The sequence below is a fragment of the Ranitomeya imitator genome, chromosome 7 (assembly GCF_032444005.1).
Source record: "Ranitomeya imitator isolate aRanImi1 chromosome 7, aRanImi1.pri, whole genome shotgun sequence".
Taxonomy (NCBI): domain Eukaryota; kingdom Metazoa; phylum Chordata; class Amphibia; order Anura; family Dendrobatidae; genus Ranitomeya; species Ranitomeya imitator.
The window spans coordinates 65377763-65402111 of record NC_091288.1 but is presented as its reverse complement, the minus strand read 5'-3'; the positions used below and the strand labels follow the sequence as shown (position 1 = coordinate 65402111).

Below are 24349 nucleotides of genomic sequence, written 5' to 3'. Positions count from 1 at the left end.
GTGAGCTGCCAAATTTGAATCTCAGTCAATTTGCTCACCTCTTTCTATTACTTATCGTTCTGTAGGCATATTGAGTGTTGGTCATCAAAGAGGTTGATTATCGGTCGTTTAGTGCCACAAATCGGCATGTGTAAACTGACCATTACGGGGGCTGATCAGATGTGCTGATATTTTAAAGAAAAAACAAAAGTGACTTTGATCTCTTTGTTTTTAGGAGCAACAAAGGTCTCAGAGGTCACACCTTTGCCAAATGTCATGGTATTTCCTTACAGTAGGAAATACCAATTTACCAAACTCTAAATGTCTCTTTTTATTAATTACAGAAATAATTTGGCAGCCTATTATGGGTATGTAGCTCAAGTCACCTATATTGTTGTTTTGCATTTATAAAAATCCCATTTGGTGATGCATTATTACGGTAACAGTTACAATAATAGTAATTTGAGTCACCTACAATGAAATCTTCAGGCCTATTTGAGAAGACTTCATAAAGTCTACCATAGTGGAGTCTCAGGGGTCTCATTAATGCAAATTTCAATATATACACTTAGTCCAACAATCCCAGATACTTACTGTTGAATTATTCCACTGCTGTTCGTTAAGCTGTTGATGACATTTGCCATATCTAGCAAGAAATCAGACAACACTGAAATTCCTTGTGAGTATGATTCAGCTTTAAGGCTTCCTGACAGTAAATTAAAAAGACCTGCTTCTAAAACAATGACTTGGTGATCCTTAACAGTATTGACGGGACTTAATAGAATGGAGGTTACATTTCTTACAGGAATTTTTTCCAACCAGTCGGCTATAATCGCAGTGTTATTAAAGATCCTCAATTCTTGGATAAATAGTTCATAAACGCCAATTATTAACTTCTCCTGGGAGATATTTGGAAACTGAAAAATTTCCAACACAAATGAAATGATCTTCTCAATAGCGGTGAAATAGCCATTCATTTCTGCCGGTACGTAATTTGACAAATTTGATAAAATATTGTTAATGATTTCCAAATTCGGAGTCCAGGAATAATTTGTTGATTGTATATAAAGTGTATTACAAGCCAGGAAACCAAAGTTAGAGAGAAGTTCTTCCATGTTTGATGGGTCTTGACCGAATATTGACCAAATAGAGTTTGAGAAGTTGGCCACAGCATTCACAACAGCCGTACATTCTGCTACAGAGGATATTGTGGGATTAATCAGCTGAGCATTGGTTACATTAAAGAGGACAGAGAACATTGGATTTTTCATCAATAAAGCTATGGCCTGATGGATCTGGAGTGCCTTATCATCCGTAACACCATTTATAGAAACCAGTGCTTTTCTCAAGGTTTCCAGCAAGGAAAGAGACACATCAATGTTGGAATCTGTCCAGCTCATGGATATATTATCCAGATTCTGCCAGGATTCCAACCTGTTGGGTTGTATTGTCAAATTCACCGCAGTCTCAATGAGTTCATAAATGTGACCCTCAACTGTTCCGTTTGTTATAACTATAGTCTTAACGATCTTTGATATTTGTGTCCATACCTGCTGTAAGTCTGAAGTCTGAAGGGTGGAATTATAATGTTGCCTAATAAATTGAATAAAAAGGTGGACTGGGCTGGACTGATTGAACAATATGACTCCTAGGTTTTTCATTATCTGTGTTTCTGTCTCGACTGTAGAATTATGATCTGGAATATTGTTGAAGATAAAGGTGACACTATCATTAAGGGACTGAATCAGAGGTGCTTGAAAGCCAGATATGATGCTTAACTCTGCCAAGACATTTGTGGACATCCTCATCACTTGTACTAAGCACGTCAGCTCTTCAGCCAGTGGTAGTAGGTTGTCTTTACTGCATACGGTATGGAATATTGGGGAGCTTTGTAATGCCAGATAAATCATGTCATCCAATGTGTGGTTGCTGCTTGCTGTGGCATCAGAACTATTAAAAATGAACTGCCAGTCGCATGTTGCCAACTCCTGTGACTTATTGGTGGTGCTATTCTTGAATATGGTCTGTATCAAAATTTGTAGCACCTCCTGTGCAGTGCAGTTTCCACTATATGCCTGAGAACTATTATTGCCTAAAAACGGTGTCATTGCTAAGTAGAAGACATCCAGAAGCTCAGCTTCCATTGCTGATATGTTTTGAAATGGAACCCAAGACCATTCATCTTGTACCAATAAATAGGTAAAGTTGTACATTTGGTAGATATCCTCTTTTCCTATTGTCCCTTTAGCTTGGATGTTATTAAGAATCTTTATTCCTTCTATGATTATTGTGATTTCTTTTTGGGAGATTATATTATTGTAAAATGTATATTCCAAGCCAAGGCCTTTCATATCCCGTAAAGTCTGTTGCAGTTGATTTATGGAAGTTAAAATCAAAGATATGTTGGCACTTTCCATTTCTTGTAATAGTAGCCATGTAACTTCAGAATCTGGTTGTATGCTCTCATTAAAAAGATTCCAAATAAAAGAGATATTGATAAAGCCCAAATCAAAAAAATCATTTAATGAAGTCATGATAAGTTCAACATCGCCTAAAATCAAGCTAATATTTTGGTTATTCTTTTCGATCCACTGAACTATTGAGTATATAGTATTTCCAGGCAAAGAACTATTAAAATTCCATTTTGTTTCTACAACTTGTAGCAATAGCCAGTTCATGGTATGTAGTTGTGATTGCATGGCTTGCAGAGCTCCACTGATATTGCTTTGTAAAATACTGGAGATGTTGTCTATGCGGGGACCAGAATCGAATAGTTGTATCATCCCAGAAAGAATGGTCATGGTAATGTCTGTTTCATTCACGCTAATATTCTGTAGAATACCCATGTCATGTAAAATATATGTGATATTTATCAAACTTGTGTTTATTGCTTGTAACGTGAACTGTTGGTCAAATGCTAGGATGGTCACATTGTAGAGATCAAGGAGCTGTTGGTAGCTCGGCATATTCCTATCTAGATGACTTAACCATTGTCTGATTATTGAAGAGATGATTGAAATGTTGCCACGAGTTGTCTGTGCCAAGGGAAGTTGGCTTAGAAACTGTGTGAGTTGCAATGTCATGTTTAATTTGCACAAAAATGGTTCCACATCAGTCTGGTTGGTACAACTTGACGTGTTGAGCAGAATTTCGACCTGACAAAGAACCTGACTAATGTTGATGGACGTTAATACTTCAGAAATGCTCTGAAGGTAAGTAATGGTGACATTCAGGTCTTCTTCCATTGATGTATTGGGGAACATGCTTTTCAGTTTCAGGAGATCTTCATATATTGTATTTTGGACTGTAGAAGTGTTGTATGTATGACCCATTGCATATGAAAGCATCATAAATAGTTCATTTACTAGGACAATCCGTGACTGATTATATGATTCAAACAGCAGAAGAGAGTTATTTGCCAGGGTTCTGTTGTGCACAAAAGTCTCAAATAGGGCTACATCCACCAAAAAGTTCTCCATTCCTTTAATAAGATCTGAGCAGGTTTCTGATTTACCAACACATGCCTCCATAGCCTCGATGACAATCAGGCTTGCATTTGCTGCTTTCTCAAACCTTTCTTGATCTTCTGGTGGTGCATGTCTAGAGATAATGTTGACAAGCCAATATATTATTTGACTTATATTAGTATTTTCATTTAGTAGAAGGTTGGACTGTAAAAATGGTAACATTTTGATAGCAGTACTACTTATGTTATTTGATTGCCCAAGTGTTAAATTGTTAAGATATTGCCAAAGGTTAAAGACGGCATTTAGAGAATTTGGTGCTTTGTTAGTGGTTTCTGAATTAAATTGTAGATATTTCACCAAAATTGCAGAAAGATCTTGAACAGTAACATTGGAATTCATCTGATCAAAATTATTAAACATCTTTAGTGCATTGAGTAACTGCCTATAATTGGAAACAATGAAGAACTTGATAAATTGTCTTATTTTAGGTATGATGCTAGATTGATTCAAGGCTGAAAGAAGATTGAGTAGTTTAGTAGGATCATTGGAAATATCTGATTGAAATGTCAAAAAATTGTTAATGAATATATGAATTTGTTTAATCGTGTCTGGCCCAGTTACGTTAATGAGAAACCTTGTTACATTAAGCACAATCTTTAAAGACTCTATTAGATGTTCATCTTCTGATTGTGGTAAGAAAGCATCCAACAGATCCTCCACTATCGTCTTCAAAGCATCTATAGTAGCGTTAGGGGAAAGAGGGTTGAATGAGTTGACCACAGTCTGTACATCTCTTATCAGTATGTTAATGTGTTGGTAATTATTAATAATCCATTGCGCCACTATATGAATTATGTTGGCTCCTGAAGAATTGGCGATAATTCCGGTTTGATTTTGTAAGTGAAGCATCAACCAGTTGGCCATGTCCAACTTCAATTGTATAGATTCTAGAGATTCGCTGATGTTATATTGTAACAGGCAGGAGAGGTTATATATGTTTGGTCCAGACTCAAGTTGTTTTATCATCTCTGATAAAATGCTGGTGGCTATTTCTGTTTCCTTCATACTTATATTCTGCAGTAAACCCATGTCTTGTAGGATATGTACAATATTCACCAGAGATGTGTTTATTGCTAGTAGTATAGGCTGGTGATGAAGGGTTAAAATCGTTACGTTATAGAGATCAATGAGCTGCTGGTTGGCCGTGCTATCAGAATTAAAGTTAATTATTACCCATTGTCTTAATAATGAAGAGATAACTAATACATCGCTTTGAATTCTGTCGTCTAATGGTACTTGACTTAGAAGTTGTGCCAGTTGAAGTACCACCTTTAATTTACATAACAATTCATTGTTGCCGGTCTCATTGGCACAGGCGGAGCTTTCAAGAACATTTTCTACTTGGAGTAATAACTTGGTTATGTTGACAGAGTTTAGTACGTCTAAGATGTTTTGAGGAGAAAGGGCGGTAGTAAAATTTGGATTATTTTCCATTGTTGTGTTAAAGATCCAGTCTTTCAGCGTAAGAACATCTCCATAGATTCCATTCTGGCTTGATGCATTATATGGAAGACCCGTTGCATATGAAAGTAGCAGAAATATTTCATTTATCAATGTGATCTGCGATTGATTGTAGAATCCAAAATGCAGGAAAGAACTATTTACCAGACTTCTGTTTTTCATGAAAGTATCAAGTGTATTTACATCTGATATAAAGTTCTGTATTCCTTTAATGAGATCTGGGCAGGTCAGTATATTAATACTACATGTCTGCACAGCATCAATAAGGTGTAGGGTAGCATTCGCAACTTTGTGTAACTCATCTTTTTCCGCTGTTGGTATATAGTTAGAGATAACGTTGACAAGCCAAGACATTAGTTCACTAACATTAGTATTTTCATTTACTAGGGACTGGAACATTGGTAGCATGAGTTCAGTGATGTTATTCAGGTCAATGGACTGTGCAGCTGTCAGATTGTTAAGATACTGCCACATATTAAGGATGGCATAGAGAGATGCTTGTGTTTCATTGTTGGACCCTACAAATATGGGTAGATAATTAGCAAAGATGGCGGAAAGTTCTTGAACAGAAATGGTGGTATTCATCTGGGCAAATTTGGTGACTATCTTTTGTGCATCCAGAAACAGTTCCATATACTTTGTATTATTAGAACTCAGGAGAATCTGGGTATATTTCAAGATAAGGTTGAAAAGATTAGCTTCAATATTGATGGCGTTGGTTGGCACCTGCATTGTAGTCACACTGCTCAATAACAGTTGAAGTTCACTGAAAATCATTGACATGTTCATCCCTGTTTGAGCATCACCCAACCCCAGCGTAAAGTTCTCAGGCTGTGGTACAAAAGTCTCCATGAAACTATTCAGAGCCATTTGTAGTCCTGTTATGGTCACGTTTGTGCTTCCATTAGAAACGATAATTGTTGTATCTGAAATCAGTGAATCTGTGATATTAAATACGAGCTGCAGCAGATGATCCAGTAGAATTGCATCCCCAGAATTTGCAGAACTATTATTCAGGACAAGGTCATGGACTACTGAGATTATTGCACTTTTCAAGCCATTTTCATTGATGGAATCCCAAACTTGTTTTAGCAAGCTGAAAAACAAGTTATAAAATCATTATTATTTAGTGCTTAGTGAGTAGGAAACACGTCAGTAGAAACACAAACCATGTATTTAACATTGCACAACTATAATTTGAAATACAACCACTATTACAATTTTTTTTTTGGCTGTATATAAGGTAAAAAGGTCAGGCACTTAATTCCTTCCTGTGCTTTCTAAGCAATCGGCTTTAGAGTATAAATGTCAGCCAAAAATTATCTAACCTGCATGGCTGGTTTAATTAAGCACACATCGTTGTAGGAGTCAGTCATAGTCAAAAGTATTGGCCCCTTGAAATTGCGAAAAGAAAATTAAGTATTTCTCCCAGAAAATTATTGCAATTCTTGTTAAACACATGTTTATTTTCTTTGTGTATATTGGAACAAGAAATAAAAACAAGAAAACAAGGCAAATAGGACATATTTTCACACAAAACCCCCAAAATGGGCCAGATAAAATTGTTGGAACCTTTCCAAAATTATGGGTAAACAACTTTGTTTCGAGCATGTGATACTCGTTCAAACTCACCTGTGGCAAATAACAGGTGTGGGCAATATAAAAATCATACCTAAAACCAGAAAAAAAGGGAGAAGTTGACTTAATCTTTGCATTTTGTGTCTGTGTGTGCCACACTAAGCATGGAGAACAAAAAGAGGATAAGAGAACTGTCTGAGGACTTCAGAACCAAAATTGTTGAACAATATCAACAATCTCAAGGTTACAAGTACAAGTACATCTACAGAGATCTTGATGTTCCTTTGTCCACGGTGCACAACATAATCAACAAGTTTACAACCCATCGCACTGTTGCTAATCTCCCAGGATATTGACAGCAGAGAAACACTGATGAAAGGTTTCAATGCAGGATAGTGTGGATGGTGGATAAGCGGCCCCAATCAAGTTCCAAAGAAATTCAAGCTGTTTTACAGGCTCAGGGTGCATCAGTGTCATGGTGAACTATCCATCGAAATTTGAATAAAATTAAATGCTATGGCAGGAGACGCAGGAGGACCCCACTTCTGACACAGACATAAAAAAGCTAGACTGCAGTTTGACCAATTGAGGGAGCTAACAATTTTATCAATTTTGGGCCATTTTTTGAGTTTGCGTGAAATTATGTCTAATTTGCCTTTTTTCAGTTTTTTTTGTGTTATTCCAATACATACCAAGAAAATAAACATTTGTATAACAAACATGTGCACTTGCAATAATTTTTTGGAAGAAATACTTTATTTTCTGGAACAATTTCAAGGGTGACAACACTTTTGGCTATGACAGTAGAACCTATAAAAATTACACCTTTTGTGATCTAATTGTTGCATCCGTTCTACAGAAATTGAAGTTTAATCAAAGTATGCTGATTAAGATGATAGGTGCCAAGACGCTTAATGCATTCTACCTGAAAGGGGATTGGAGATTATTTTTTCTGACAGAGCTATAAATCCATTTCAGATTTCACAGCCATCTACAGCCACGGCTGAAACAAGCTTGCTGCTCCATAGAAAGCAATAAGAAATATATCTATATTATTATTATTATTATTATTATTATTGCACCATTTATTCCATGGCGCTTTACATGTGAGGAGGGGTACACATAATAAAAACAAGTACAATAATCTTAATTAATACAAGTCACGACTGGTACAGGTGGAGAGAGGAACCTGCACGCGAGGACTCACAATCTACAGGGGATGGGTGAGAATACAGTAGGTGAGGATAGAGCTGGTCATGCAGTGATTTGGTCTATTTGGTCTATATTCTATAGTATCCTTCTTCTTATGGTTGCTGTTGGCATTATTTAACTCTATTGTGGCAGGTGGCTTAAGCACACCATATACATTAGATAAATATACATGTTAGTGGTGTTTTTAGCCAACATTAGTCTAACGTATATGTGGGACTTTAGAGTATTACTTATTTGGCTGAGTCCTGAAGCAGTTTGTGTCCTGTTCTTGATAGTGGCCCTGACCACACACTACCATTTAATAATTTTAAAAAGTTAATGTATTAACTTTACAAGTCCAGAGTGTTAAAGGCATTGTTCACATCACTCTAAATGTTTGCCCTCTAAGATAAAAAACACATATACTCACCTTCCATGCCGACGCCTTTCTAGCGGTGTCGGTACTCAAGTTCTCATGGCTCATGTGAGGCTGATATGTCACGTGAGCCTTGCGCCCATTCAGCAACAGCATCACTGTCTACTTCTTCGGATATATACAGTTAGGTCCATATATATTTGGACAAAGACAACATTTTTCTAATTTCGGTTACAGACATTACCACAATGAATTTTAAACAAAACAATTCAGATGCAGTTGAAGTTCAGACTTTCAGCTTTCATTTGAGGGTATCCACATTAAAATTGGATGAAGGGTTTAGGAGTTTCAGCTCCTTAACATGTGCCACCCTGTTTTTAAAGGGACCATAAGTAATTGGACAATTGACTCCAAGGCTATTTCATGGACAGGTGTGGGCAATCCCTTCATTATATCATTCTCAATTATGCAGATAAAAGGCCTGGAGTTGATTTGAGGTGTGGTGCACGCATTTGGAAGGTTTTGCTGTTAAGTAGACATGCGGTCAAAGGAGCTCTCCATGTAGGTGAAACAAGCCATCCTTAAGCTGCAAAAACAGAAAAAACCCATCCAAGAAATTGCTACAATATTAGGAGTGGCAAAATCTACAGTTTGGTACATCCTGAGAAAGAAAGAAAGCACTGGTGAACTCATCAATGCAAAAAGACCTGGGCGCCCACGGAAGACGACAGTGGTGAATGATCGCAGAATAATCTCCATGGTGAAGAGAAACCCCTTCACAACAGCCAACCAAGTGAACAACACTCTCCAGGAGGTCGGCGTATCAATATCCAAATTTACCATAAAGACAAGACTGGATGAAAATAAATACAGTAGTGATGGGTAATTCGTGAGTGAGTAGTTCAAAATGAACTAATCTTCAGAGTGAACTAGTTCATCTAGTTCACCATCCTGACAGAGATTAGTTCATTATGAACTAAACAGCAAGTGGGAGGAGACAGAGAGTGATCCCTCACACAGCTCCTCACACTGAAGATCCCTGCTCTCACACTTGCTCTTTATAGCTCCTGATGCTGGAAAAGAAGGTAGTAAAACACTATACCACACATCAAATAGTAAATACAAATATAATAGTAATAATAAAAAATGAAATTGTACAGTAGACAGACACAGCTCATGTGTGTATGAGAGAGAGTGTTCTGTGGTGGTTCATGCCCCTCACCAGTCTGTGTGATAAGATCCGCCTCCTGTAGAGGATCGGCCTCAATACAGAACATCTAGTTCAGCAGTTCACATAGTTCATTTAGTTCACATGTCACATGACATGATGCATTTCCTATCAGCTCCTCCCAGGATAGGGTGGAGAATTATCAGGCTGTCTAATAGGAAGATTTTCTTTGCCCCATAGCAACCAATCACAGGTCAGCTTTCTGATACTGCAGTAGTGCAGTGCTCTGCCAAGTGAAATCTGAGCTGTGATTGGTTGCTGTGGGCAGCAAAAGATCCATTTACTGTGCGGCAGCTTGGTAAATCTGTAGTTCTGTGTAGTTTCACCACATCTCTTCCATTTGCCACCTATTGCAGTGGTGTGAAATGAATCCTGTCTGACTGCTCAGTGCTCAATACCAGAGACTGCAAGTGACCGTAATGTGTGCAGATAATGCACTGAAGAGAAAGAGAAGCCAGGTATGGAATCATTTCACACTTAGGCTACATTCACATTTGCGTTGTGCGCCGCTGCGTCGGCGACGCAACGCACATAAAAACGCACCAAAACACATGCAAAAACGCTGCATTTTGCGACGCATGCGTTCTTTTTTGCCAAAATTTGGACGCAAGAAAAATGCAACTTGTTGCGTTTTCTGCGCCCGACGCTTGAGGAAATAAAAAACGCATGCGTCGCACAACGCATGTCCATGCGTCCCCCATGTTAAATATAGGGGCGCATGACGCATGTGTCACCCGACGCAAACACGCAAAACACTAATGTGAACATAGCCTTAGTGGAGATCAGAAGAAAGCAAAATGTTCTTACTGCTCAAATGTGATAAGTGTAGCCTGCGGTTCTGTGGGCAATCTGTCACGCCATTTAAATAATATTAATAATAATAAATATTTCACAAAGAAAAAAAAAATTACTAACTTGAATAAATAACTTTTGAATTTTTTTTTCTCCAAACTGAGTACCCCTTTAATAAGAGTTTGTTATGTAATGATCAGATGTATTAACTATTTCTGATCATTTTAACAAAACTATAACTCATCCTAGGAGCCACAGCTTCTGTGTAACGAACTAGAACTGATCCATCTCTTCTCAGCAGAATCCAGAGAAATACTGAACTAAATGAACTAAATGAACTAATCTTTTGAACTAATCTTTTCAGTGAACTAGTTCATGGTGAACTAATCACCAAAATGAACTAGATTTCCCATCACTGAAATACAGAGGGTTCACTGCACGGTGCAAGCCACTCATAAGCATCAAGAATAAAAAGACTAGACTGGACTTAGCTAAAACATCTAAAAAAGCCAGCACAGTTCTGGAAGAACATTCTTTGGACAGATGAAACCAAGATCAACCTCTATCCGAATGATGGAAAGAGAAAAGTATGGCGAAGGCGTGGTACAGCTCATGATCCAAAGCATACCACATCATGTGTAAAACACGGCGGACGCAGTGTGATGGCTTGGGCATGCATGGCTGCCAGTGGCACTGGGTCACTAGTGTTTATTGATGATGTGACACAGGACAGAAGCAGCTGAATGAATTCTGAGGTATTCAGAGCCATACTGTGTGCTCAGATCCAGCCAAATGCAGCAAAACTGATTGGTTGTAGATTCATACTACAGATGGACAATGACCCAAAACATAAAGCCAAAGCCACCCAGGAGTTTATTAAAGCAAAGAAGTGGAATATTCTTGAATGGCCAAGTCAGTCACCTGATCTCAACCCAATTGAGCATGCATTTCACTTGTTAAAGACTAAACTTCAGACAGAAAGGCCCACAAACAAACAGCAACTGAAAACCACCGCAGTGAAGGCCTGGCAGAGCATCAAAAAGGAGGAAACACAGCGTCTGGTGATGTCCATGAGTTCAAGACTTCAGGCAGTCATTGCCAACAAAGGGTTTTCAACCAAGTACTAAAAATGAACATTTTAGTTAAAATTATTGAATCTGTCCAATTACTTTTGGTCCCTTTAAAAACAGGGTGGCACATGTTAAGGAGCTGAAACTCCTAAACCCTTCATCCAATTTTAATGTGGATACCCTCAAATGAAAGCTGAAAGACTGAACTTCAACTGTATCTGAATTATTTTGTCTAAAATTCATTGTGGTAATATCTATAACCAAAATTAGAAAAATGTTGTCTTTGTCCAAATATATATGGACCTAACTGTAAGTAATCAAGAGGAAGTGAGAGCTGTGGTGAATGCTGACACTGCTGGAACGGTGCTGGCACGGAAGGTGACAATAGTGATGTGGACGACCCCTTTAATACTCTGGACTTGTAAAATTAATACATTAACTAAATGACAGTGTGTGGTCAGGGCCGCTATCAAGAATAGGACAGCTACTTCTTCAGGACTCTGCCAAATAAGTAGTATTTTTGAGTATAGATGTTTTTGTCTTAACAAGGGCAAACATTCAGAGTGAGAAGGGGTTGCACCAGTAGTGGACAACCCCTTTAATGATCCCTTGCTGACCAGGAATTATATTGTAATGTTTTATAATAATGAGACAGAAGTATATACTGCTAGGCTTCTTAATAAATATCTGAATGATCATCATCCTTAACATGTAGAATGTTCTTCTTCTCAATGTTTCAGCAAGTCTAAGGCACAATGTTGCAAGACACTTAATGTTGTCACACAGACATATTGATCCAACTTGGGCAGATACCAAGGTCCAATAGAATTGGAGTTCTTGGTTCAACTTCCACCATTCTTAAGCCAAACCGAGGTAGACAATGGCCTACACATTGAGTATCTGGCAATGTTCTGATTCAGGTTTGTAATTATATGCAATAATACTGTGGCAGGGGAGCTCTGGTTGGTTTCTGAAAAAATCAACCAATCATATGTTTGAGTCTATTTGGTACACCCTAGTTATACACCTCCGCAGGTGCTTTCCAGTGCCTTGTTGATTGGGGAGGGAAGGGGAGCACATGAACAGAAAACCCAACATAAGGCCTAGGGATTGTATAAGATTGCAATCACCAATCTTTGATGTTGTATCCATCCACTGAGTGATCTTTGATGCATATTCATGTCACTGTTATCCCCTCAGCCCTATCTACTGTTATGTGGGTCAATATATGTCTGTACTCTGCTACTTTTTGGTACAAGGCAGGTTCATGTCAGCAGGTTAGTGGTCATATGCCTCTGATCTGCTACATGCCTAAAGCCAATAACGTGGACAACATTACCATTGACTATGGCCAGATGCCAATATTTACTTTCAGTAAAAAACCCTTTAATCTTCATTTAGAAAACTAAAATGGTAATATGATTATCTTCAACTACTGTTTCTTAATATATGACAGCAATTATTAGGAAGTTCATAAGACGTGGAAAAAAAACTTACGGCTCTTCAGAAGAAGAATCTTGTGTACCATTCATGATGATTTTTAGAACATCCAAAGCAAATGACACCCAGGCTTTATACGAAGAGGCAGGTTGGGCCACGAGCATGTCTTGTATATCCTGTACCATTGTAAAGGTAAAATTTTGTACTTTGAGGAGCAGAATTTCTGTGGAAGAAGAAGAAGTCCAAGCGAGATCCAATAAGAAATAAGCAAGCTTCTGGAAAGTTCCATTTTGTATCCAGTCCATTGTGTTATTAGTGAACAGTTCACTAATGGTTGGGACAACACTTAGGATGTTCATTATGTTCTTATGTGTAAGGGCTGGCTCTGCGATGAACTCGGGTGCCACCTTAAGGATGTATTCTACAGCATTCAAATATTTGCTCATGTTATCAGTTACGAGAGGAATTGCATAGGAAACTAACCCTCTGGAGGTTTGGAGCAAAGTAAGCCAATCATCCTGGGAGTTATTCCATTGCAACAATGTACAGACATCAAAAGTGAAGTTTGAGAAAAACAGTTCATCCACCCTTGTACTTGTCTGGTTGGAGGTATTCAATATTATTTTATATACAGCAGTAAATATTCTGGAAATATTATGGCAGTCCATCGCTTGAAGCGAATCCAGAGTGAATTTGAGAAACTCTGTGAGGTTCATGTTTTCGGTAAAATAAATCTGATTAAGAATCTCAAGGAATAAATTATAAGGTTGAAGAAATTCTTCACCCTCTGTAGTATTGTGTTTTGTAATCACAGCCTGCAAAATCTTCACCATTTCATCTATCTGTGTCCCATTAAACTCTCCGGACATTAGTCTATTGATAATTTGCCAGATTGTTGTAAAGTCCGCAGTGTTAAGACCTTGAATTGAGTTGATCTCCTGCAGAATATCTGATAAGTGAATCACATTTTTTAGTTGATTTATTGCCCCTGTCTCATTTGTGGACAATAACTGAATCATATTTTCTATTTCATGGAATGACAAATTGGACATGTTCAGGAACTCAACCCAGTTTTGTAAACTTGACAAGATATCTATCAGTGAGATCTGTATTAATCTGTAAAGAGCATATGGGTCACCAAGCAAATTATGATTTTCTGTTAGATTTTTTATATATATGATGTACCACTCTATGATCTGGACTTGACTTTGCACATTTTTCAGCTGTGTGCTGTTGATGTTGAGTGAAGTTAGAGATGCGTTAAGGAAGTTCCCATCTTGTAACACCTTAAAAATACTTAATGTAAGGTCTTCTAAAATGGAGAAGGATGTGTTCTCCATCTTTATATCCTCAATGGTCTTTGAAATATTTGATAATGTCCAGAGTATTTGTTGGAGTGTGGGTTCATTTAGTAATGCAACGCTTGTAAGCTCATACATGGTAATCATTTGTTGGTATACATCAGCAGTTGTGTTTATTTCACTCAACCAAAATTGAGCAATTGAAGATCCCGCCAATACTTGTTCCATCAGTGGTTTAGGAACTTGCAATGTTTCCAGGAAATGCAAGAATTCGGAAGTGAAATTTAGTATGCACAACAAATTTTGGTTTGCACACTTGAAGTCCTTCTGCAAATTCATTATCTGGAGGAGGCTGTGTGTTACATTGGCTGACGCAACTTTTTGAAAATTACCAATTAATTGTGTAAAATTCTTGAGCTTTTCCAAGTCTGAATGAAATGCGCTGGCATTTGGGTCTTTAGTGATGTTAAGAATGAGTTGACTTACTGAAAGGATATCTTGGTAGACATTCTGTAGATCTCCAGACAAAGTGTCAGTGGTATTTTGCAAGTTCCAAAACAATGAAAAAATATGATTTATCAGAGACATCTGAACATCAGTTAGTTTTTCCATTTCCATCAGTGTTTCATTAGAAATCTCCAAGTTAAGTGTTCCGTTTCGAATGTTGGTAATGACATTAACCACATTTATAGCCAACACTTCAAAGCCAGATACTGCACTGTCACAAGCCATTGAGTCATTGTTGCATTTCTCTATTAGCTCCATAAGTAATAATATGGTATCAGTGAAATTGGTAATGGCAGGTTGTTGGTCAAGAGGTATGTTTGAGGACAGAGCATTAAGTAATGTGGCGACAAGGCTGCTACTACCTTTACTAATATTGTAAAGACTGGACGGGTAAAAAAATGTCAGTAACTCTAAAGCAGCACTCCCAATTTCGCTGGTTTGAAAAGATGATAATTTTTGACTTGCAGTGAATAAGAAACTCAAGTCTATGATGGTTTGGTTTATTTGGCTATTGGATATAAAGCTGGACAGCTGCTTAATGTATAGTTCGAGTATATTCCTGTTAACGGTCTTATTCAAATTTAGCAAATCATAGAAAATTTCTAGAGTGTTGACCAAGCCTGGAACATTTATGGTGCCATTACGAAAATTCAGGAAATAATGTATTGCTTTCATAACCTGATCTTTTTCACCTCCAGCAAAAAAAACAGCAAAAACATTGAGCAGGGTGGTACTGTAGTTATAATAGAGTTCTGTAGAGTTTTGAGAAAGCAAGTTGTTGAGTAAACCTTCAAGTTCCTTTACTGCTTCATTCGATCCATTCTGAGGAAAGGTTATAACCAGTGACACATTATTCCAGTTCTGGACAATCTGTAGTATGTCAGTTGCTAGAGAGAAGATCACTTTGGTGATATCCCTTTGTTCCACAAGGCTTTCCATTGCATAAGTGCGATTAATGTTCCTGACAATATTCTGTATGATGTTGAATACTAGACTGTTGTAAGATGGTGGCTGTAGTGCAATTTCAGAGATTGTTTCATTGACGACAGATACAAGAAGACTCAATAAGTTCTGCGTCATTTTCTGCTCTTCCGATGAAAGGTTGAGGATTTGATTTTGTATAGACTTGATGAAAATGTTCTGAAGGCCACTGTCTTGGAAATATGTCAATATCTGACCCAGAATCCTAAGAATAAAAAAGAGGATATATTTTATGTACTGATTATATGCTTTTTACTTTTGTTTACTTTTTTTAATCAAGCTTTTCATTTTTATAGCAAATTCTATGATTATTGTGCATTTTGTGTGATAATTCTAATGCTCGATATCCTCAAAAAGGCTGCTAGGTTGGATTTTTAACAAAAAAGTGGCTTTACTCTATGAACTGCATATATATAGTACAATTGTCAGAATCGTTCTTTTCATGACAAAAGAGATCTTATAATAACACATAACAGTAGTTTAAAAAATCAAACACCTTGTGTCTGAGGACAGATAAAGGAACAACAGGGAACTGTCATTCACCACGTCGTCCATTCTGTATCATCATACAACCCTGCACATAAAGGCAGCAATTCTGAAGACATATACTAAGTACATAATTTCTTATTATAGTCAAATTTCCATAAGTCAGCCTTTACAGAACCTAAGGCAGATGCTGGTCTAAAAGTACGTGTGAATTAGAATTTTTCAGATTAACCTCTTCCTGACGTAATAGCACATCTAACGTCGGGTTCCAATGTATGTTGCGGATTCAGCAGCTGAGTCTGCACCGTACCTGGCAGATGCCGGCTGTATGTAATAGCATCAGGAGCTCGCGCTGATCACTGCTGTTTAACCACTTAAATGCAGTGAAATACAAAAAGTCATCTAAGAAGGCTAAAAATTAAGGTAAGTAGGAATAAAAAAAGTGTATATATAATTGGATTAAACATGAGAATGTTTGGTACTGTTGCTTCAATAAAAGTCCAATTTATCAAAATATAAAATGAATGTTGAATTTGCTAAAGAGAAGAAAAACAGTATGCCATAATTGTGTTTTTTTCTAGCTATTGCAACATCGTTAAAAAAGCACAATAAAAAGCAATCAAGATTTTACGTGTACTGCAAATTTCTATACAAATGTCAGCTCAGCCTTCTAAACTCACTTAGCTCCATGTGTGGAGTAAACATTTTACGGATTTCAAACAATAGAGACTCAACCAAATTTATTTTTGCAACATAGATGTTTCCAAACTTTTTTTCATCACTTAAAAGAGTTTTCCAGTTTAAAAAACCCACTCTTACCTAGTTGCAATTTGTTGAAAACAAACAATCTGCGCTTTACTCACCCTCTTCACATCCAGTGTTGAGTCTCCACCACTGATCCTGGTGTCGGTTATTGCCTATAGCAGAGGTCCCCAACTCCAGTCCTCAAGGCCCACCAACAGGTCATGTTTTCAGGATTTCCTTTGCATTGCACAGGTGATGCAATTATTACCTGGGCAAGACTAAGGAAATCCTGAAAACATGACATGTTGGTGGGCCTTGAGGACTGGAGTTGGGGACCTCTGGCCTAAAGGACCTGGTCCCTCTGCCGACTTGGAAATAGCCGACTTTGTGTAAGAAAGCTAAATCCCAGTGCACAGAAGGACCAGGTCCTTTAGCCGACTGGGATTTAGCTTTCTCTATACTGAGCCGGCTAAATCCAAGTCGGCAGAGGGACCAGGTCCTTTAGGCCAGAGGTCCCCAACTCCAGTCCTCAAGGCCCACCAACAGGTCATGTTTTCAGGATTTCCTTTGCATTGCACAGGTGATGCAATTATTACCTGGGCAAGACTAAGGAAATCCTGAAAACATGACATGTTGGTGGGCCTTGAGGACTGGAGTTGGGGACCTCTGGCCTATAGCACTGTCAGTGTGACGTCAGCGCTGCAGCCAATAACTGAGCTCAACAGGTCTAACTGATTTCACAGCATGCGCCGCTGAGCTCACTGATTGGCTGCAGCGCTGTCAATGTATGATCAACAATTAATATAATAACAGACAACAGGAACAGGGACTGAGACTTAGTGCTGAACCCAGAGATGGTGATTAAAGCACAGTTTAATTTTCTAAACTATTTGGAGATAAGGATGACGATTTTTCCAAAATCAGAGGAAACCCCTTTAAATATAAGAAACCTATATAAGTTTGGTATCACATAATCTCCTGTAAAATAATGCTGCCAGGTCAATGGAAACCATAAAAATGAATCAAAATAACAAAGACGTAATTTATGTTTCATTTCCCCTGGACTCATATTCCTTTGTTTTCCAATATATTATATGATAAAACGAATGGTTTCATTCAAAACTGAAAGCCTGCCCTGCAATAAACAAGCCCTCATATGACTATGTGGCTGAAAAAAATTTAAAAAATACAACTCTTGGAACTAGGGGAGTAAAAAACAAAATAAAAAAAAAAATCTCAGTCATGAAGGGTTTAAAAGACCTTTACTCTGTATCATTTTAGATGTATAAGTTATACCCGAGAGCCACTAATGAATGTAAATGTTACAGACGTAATCTTCTATTTACTAAGCCTTTGGGTTCACCGGCTCGGCATACATTCTTAATCAGGTTGTTGAAATGGCTCTAGGCAAATGTTAAAAGTAAATACCCGATACATTGTCACAGAAATAGAAGCTGTCAGCTGGTGAAAAATGATGAAATAGCTTTAGACATGAAGGTCATACGTACATTCTATCCAGATTTATCATGAAAAAAAGAGGTCAGTCAATGCAGCGACATGAAATACGTGGTGTGAAGGCAGAAGCATGGCCGAAGGAAGCCTTCAACTTTTACAACTGGTTTGAAGATGGGTTCACTGTATTACCTGCAGTCAGGTACGGACTGGGGCGGAAATTCAGTCCTGGCATTTGAAATCACACAGGCCCGTGTTGTCCCCATCCCCAAGTACCAGATGGGACATATTACTAATATTACCCTGGATGGAGGAGAGGAAGATTTTCAATATGACCAATATTTCTAATGATACCCGTGGCCTGCTGGGGTAAATGAGGGAGTCAGTGACTTTGTGCTCCATCACAAGTCTTAACAGTATGGGTGTCTTGAGAACACCGATTCTGTTAACATCATAGCAGACAAGGCAGCCCATGACCAGACAGGCTATCTGGCATTTGCCAGAATTGCCAGATGGCCAGTTTGGCCCTGCCTGCAGTGGAAACTATTTGCTAATACTATAACTAGAACTTCCTTCTCTGAACCTTATCGCCTGCAGACATAAAGGTCTGGGTATGTTGAAGTTCAGCATACCTAAATTTTATTTTCTCGGGGAAGCTTCAAGCGATTCCATACTTAATAAATAGCTGTTCCAACCTCTCCTAATCGGTGAAGACTTTTGTCTAGTGTCTATGTTCAGCTAAGGGCTTGGGGATGGACTCTGAATGGCAGCACCCAGAGTCATTATTGATCTTTATTATGTCCCCCTTGGAATGCCATGAGCTAACATACATTTGCTTTATATGAAGAATGGATTCATATTCATATATCATTAAAGTGTACTAATGCCCTTACTGTCAGAATGCCCCAACTGAACATAATGTGATTCGTATTTTTACAGGTAGTACATACTCACCTTAATGCACCACTCAAGCTTTTTTTTTTAAATTTCAGCACTGGAGTGATGCCGCTAATCTAAGTTCCTTGACCTTAGTCGTATACCTTCCAGTGGCTGCTCCGGTCCCGCACAGCTATCTTATGAACACTACTTCTGACTGACCGGAAGTCATAGGTAATGGTCACAGGCTCTCAGTGTAAGTCTATAGGAGCCTTGTTCTGGCCCCATCCAGATCACACAGCAAACACTAGAGTGATCTGGCAGGTCACAAACTGCTGGAGACAGACCGGAACTAGTAAGTATGAAACTAGGTGTAGGAAACTTAGATAAGTGGCACCACCCCAGTAGTAAAATTAAAAAATATGCGATTGGGTGGTACTTTAATGAGAATGTACAAATTTTCAGTGGAGTTTCCGATCGAAGGACAAGATAAGCAAAAAATAATTTTTTGCCATATCAGCTAGACACGTGTTTACAAAGTTTCTCAAGATTTTGTATGGATAATATCTAGATTGGTGTTCACTTATGTACAATAACTAGAGATGAATAAATCTTGAAATTAGAATTTGCCAGCTTCGTCAAATTTTTCCCCAAAATTTGATTTGCAGCAAATTGCAAGTACTTTAATTGCCTTGAAAATATGTGTATCACACTCTGAGGTCTCCTAGAACTATATCAAACTAAACTAATTTTAAGCTCTTTAACGCAAATACATTATTAGTAATATCAAAGTGACCTAAAAATTTATGGCTATGGATAAAAGGATGGTTACTGTTCTTCACTACCTGTAATGTTTATTCGTTGGTTTTCTCTCCCTGACTCTATTGCTAGGCTGTGAGCTGTGATGTATTCTCATCCAGATTTCCTCCTAATTGGTCGCTGCATTCCCTGCCTCTGCTTTTATACAAGGATTGTTCCACCTGAATGGCTATGTTATATCATGTGATGTGATAGTTGCAAGCTATTATGGGGAAGCCGCTTATATGTGCTTGAAATCATGTGAACCTTTTCTGGTTGATACAATCTTCTGTACTGGGTAAAATGGTGGTGGGCATGTTTGACAATGAAGGGCAAATTGTTTACAAATTGTTCAAATTCACGGAGTCCTGCAAAATTTCAAAAAAATTCAACACAAACTTGGTTTGCATGGAATCGATTTGCTCATCTTTAACTATAACTTTTCAATTATATGCATTTTTACAATACAAACGAGACTGGCTTGTTAATTAAAACTTGAAATGACACTTACTTTTCAGCAAAGTTATCCAAGGGCAACGCACTGTTTTTAAAATCAAAGTACACTTGAAGGATATCAGAAACAAATGCAAACATCTCATCATGTCCAGTGATATTGAGGCTTTTGAGAAATGCATGTGCAGCTTCCACCACATGGACTGAGAAATTATCCACTGCAGATCCAGAGTTACTGTTCATACTTGACAATACTTGAGTGACTGCAGACTGTAAAGAAGTAATCAAATCATGTAGAGCTTGGAATACAATTGTGTTCATTTGAGGATGTCTTCTAATGAAAGTTTCAACAATGGATGTCACAAAGGTTTCAAAATTGGCTGCGCTGGTGAAGGTCACAAACTGAATGAAAGAGGAGATTATTTTCATTGTTGCATTTGTCTGGGTGCCTGGTTCTAAAGAAACTATCATATCTGTAATTTCTTTCAATTCTTTTAGCCAATCGGAAGAAGAAATATTGCTGAATAACACGCTGCATGTCCTTGAGGTCAAGTTGGAGTAGAAGGGTTCACTCAATGATAAGTTTATGCTACTTTGATAAAAAGTGATAAAGGTTAGAAATGGGTTTTCACAACTTTCAATTGATGTCGCATTCACGTCTAAAGTCGTAAGTTTTATAAGATTATACATGAATATAAAAAAATGTTTTTCAAAAATATTAGGGATGGAAACATGAGACCCGCTTGAGTTCACATGAAGGCTGGCAACTGTAAGATCGATAACCCTGTTTACGATGGTAGAAAATTCTCTAAACCCTTCAATTGCTCCAATGTTGGTTGAGACATTGCTCAGAATGTTGAGAATTTCTGATGTTAGGATCCATTCACTTGAGTTTGGGTTGATTTCAAGTATCTGTAACAGGGTATCATTCCAGAGAGCAACCAAAGTATTGTTCAAACTAAGGTCACCTTGAGTGGCAGCATAAAGCTTTATAACGTTAAACATTTCATTCATGTATTCTATATACTTAGAAGGATTGAGACTGGAAGATGTCTGGCCAGATAGTAGAGGAACCAGAGATTGCAAAAAATCTGTCTGGTTTTCAAACAGCTGATGAATAAAATAAGCCATATTTTTGTCTATTGTAAGACACGTGACATTGAAGGTAGATAATCTGTCAGTAATTTTGACCAAAGCTCTGTCCATCTCAGGAATCCAAGTAGTATTGAGACTCAGGTGATTGTTCACTCTAGAAACCAATTGGAGAGTTATGTTCAGCATTTTAGTAAGGCATGCTAGTTCTTCTGTAATGGCAATTTCTGGGTTGGCTATACTGATATTTACCAGCCATGTGGAATTGAAGATGTATTCCAAGATGCTATTCATTGTAACATTCTCTTCTGTTTTAGGAAAACTCAAGTTTGTCTGATTACTGAACTCAAGGAGTATCAGTTGTGCAACATCTACTATGTCTGTAAGAGAGCAGTTCTGGGATGGGGAAGAATCTGATCTCTCCGACAGACACTGCATACTTAAATTTAGAAGAACCATCACGTTTTTCTTCAACATGGGAAACTCCTTGAAGATGCTTCCATTCCAACCTTCCAGTAGCAAACTATAAATATCATAAATTAACTTTTTGTTTATACTGAAGGTATGATCAGCGTTATAAAGAATGCTAATAATTCCTTGGGATATATTACACACAGTTTGCAAGTTATAATCAAAGGTTGTCGCTGGGTATAAGACATTGACAAGAGATTCCACTGTTACAAGAACTTTCTTAGTGGCCAATAAAACTGATGACAGATTTGCTAGTTGTTCATTGTCATATTCTTGTAGAAGCTGAATCACAAAAGTAATATCATTCTCGGTGATGTTATTAAGTAAAGGGGTCCAGAGAGTGCCATTGACAAACTCTTGTTGGATAATCATTTCAATGACTGAGGCAGTATGATTGATTAATGTCTCTAAATTGTGTCCTCCATTTTGCAGGGAAGCATCCAGTACACTTTTAAGACCAGGTATTATTTGATACTTCTGTAACCAATTCATGACATTTAGTATTTCACCTGCAATGGGCACCAGGGAAGGATTGCTTTTCATACTAGAAAGAACATTGCCTAAGATCACTTGTGCCATTGTAACAAAAGCATTTATACTTCCAGTGGCTTGAAATGCATCAGTCTCATTCTTTATAAAATTAATGTACCACTCTATAGTCTGTACTTGTGTTTTTAGCATCTCCAGTCCTTGACTAGTTTGCAGTAGCCACAATATTGGTAATGTATAGCTAACATTGGCAAGTTTAAGAGTCTGCAGCAGATCTTCAATCAATGTAGTGGTTGATTTTGATGTCGCATTTAATGTTTTTCTTAATTCTTCCAATTGTTGCACAATATTGAGAAGACTTGTCTGTATTTCCATGAAAGTAGACTGATTCTGGAATGCCATGCTTGACAGATTGTGAAGATAATCTAGCTGGTGATAAATATCCGTTGTTCCATTAAATGCTACAAGCCAGTTTTTGACAATGGTAGATGCAACAAGAAGAGTCTCATTTGTAGACTTTGGAAATGGTAGTTCTCGGAGGCAATCCACAAGGCTCAAAGACAATTCCATAGTACATTGTATGGAATTACCTGGTGTGTTTGTGTAACATGTAGAAAATTGTGTGATATTATCAAGCTGAGAAGTCAACTTTGTAATATCTACAGATTCAAGCACCTGGGATATGCGGTCAACATTTTCTTTGACTTGGTCTAAAATTGGAAGTATGGAAACAAAGTCTGAGCCATTACCCAATGACATGTTAATTATTGAACTGACTTGCTCTACTATTGTGTTATAGAAGTCTTGTGTAGTTGAACATGAGACATTTGCATGTGCTTGTGAGCATGATATCATCTGGAGCATGGCATTCACAATGGCAATCTCAGCATTTCTAAGGTTTACAAAGTTAAGGGTAATGTTATTGTTAGAAATGGCCTGTGTGTTTCCAGAATTAAGATTGTTAATATACTGTATGATATCTGAGAACTGTTGTTCAAACACAAAGATATAGCTGGTACAATTAGAAAACTCTTTCTGGCAGGTGGAGACTAAGTCAAGAAGAGTTCTAAAGGTAGTTTCTACTTTAAGGAAAGTTCCCTTTTCTTTGGTAGGAATGAAGCCAGAAATGAGCTTCAGCAACTCCAAGGATACATTATTGGGGTTCAAGCTGATGTCCTGTAAATTTGAAGGTGTGAAATAGGACAAAATGTTTCCTGCATAACTTCCAAAAGCTTCAGACTGTAAAAAATCAAGTTGAGTGCTGTTGAGAAAGAAGTTTAGGAAGGCGAGATTGTTTACCAAGGAAACATCTGTTTTAAAAAGTTGAAGGATTTCTTTTATGAACACGTCTACAGTTATCGAGCTGTTAGTGCCACTGGAGTTACTCATCAACTCCACCAAAAGATTAAATGCATGAATGACGGTTTGTGTAATATTGGAAGAAATGGGATTGAAGTTCAGAAGTGTATGGATGGTTTGTTCTAGTTCCTTAAATGCTGGGTGGTTAACGACAGCAAGAATTTGGAATAATGTTGTGCTATTTGTGGCAGACATTTCTGAGTTCATGGTGGACAATACATTGATTAAAGTCTGGAGGTCTACCAAAGATTGACTGGACTCGTTAGATGTTGAAAGTAAACCACTCAGATTCATCAAATATTGAACCCCTCTAACAATACTCTGGGTTATGTTAGTCGTAATTTCAGTGCTGTTCGGTAACTGCATGTTCAGGAGTTCGGACCCAATAAGCGCATTCATCTGATCCAATAACGTCTGCAGGACCGCCAGGTATTGGCCTGTGTTTGACTCTGTGGTTAGAGGTCCAGTAGTATTGAATATGAGGCGAAGAAGCTGTGTGAGGACTCTCTGCAGTTGGGGATTGGAAGGGTAACTGACAGCAATGTTTTGTTCTAGTTGCTGGAGTATCATTGAATCAGATCTGTTTAGCTTTAAGATGGTCCATGCCTGTTGCAAATATCTGTGAACACCAAAAAAAAAATAAAATTAGATTGTAATATGCATCGGACTGTCATTGAACAAAAATTATATATTTTTCT

At 37.8% G+C, this 24349-nt stretch overlaps 1 protein-coding gene across 1 annotated transcript in view; it reads right to left on the bottom strand.

Annotated features, from left to right (window-relative positions):
- The window catches only part of ABCA12 (ATP binding cassette subfamily A member 12), a 253565-nt gene that overhangs the window by 130562 nt on the left and 98654 nt on the right, over nt 1-24349 (bottom strand). Inside the window, exons 12-14 of the mRNA XM_069735561.1 lie at nt 20299-24270; nt 12700-15636; nt 574-6063 (exon numbers count right to left, since the gene is read on the bottom strand). Of these exons, the coding sequence (XP_069591662.1) occupies nt 574-6063; nt 12700-15636; nt 20299-24270 (12399 nt within the window). The remainder of the gene's footprint in view (nt 1-573; nt 6064-12699; nt 15637-20298; nt 24271-24349) is intronic.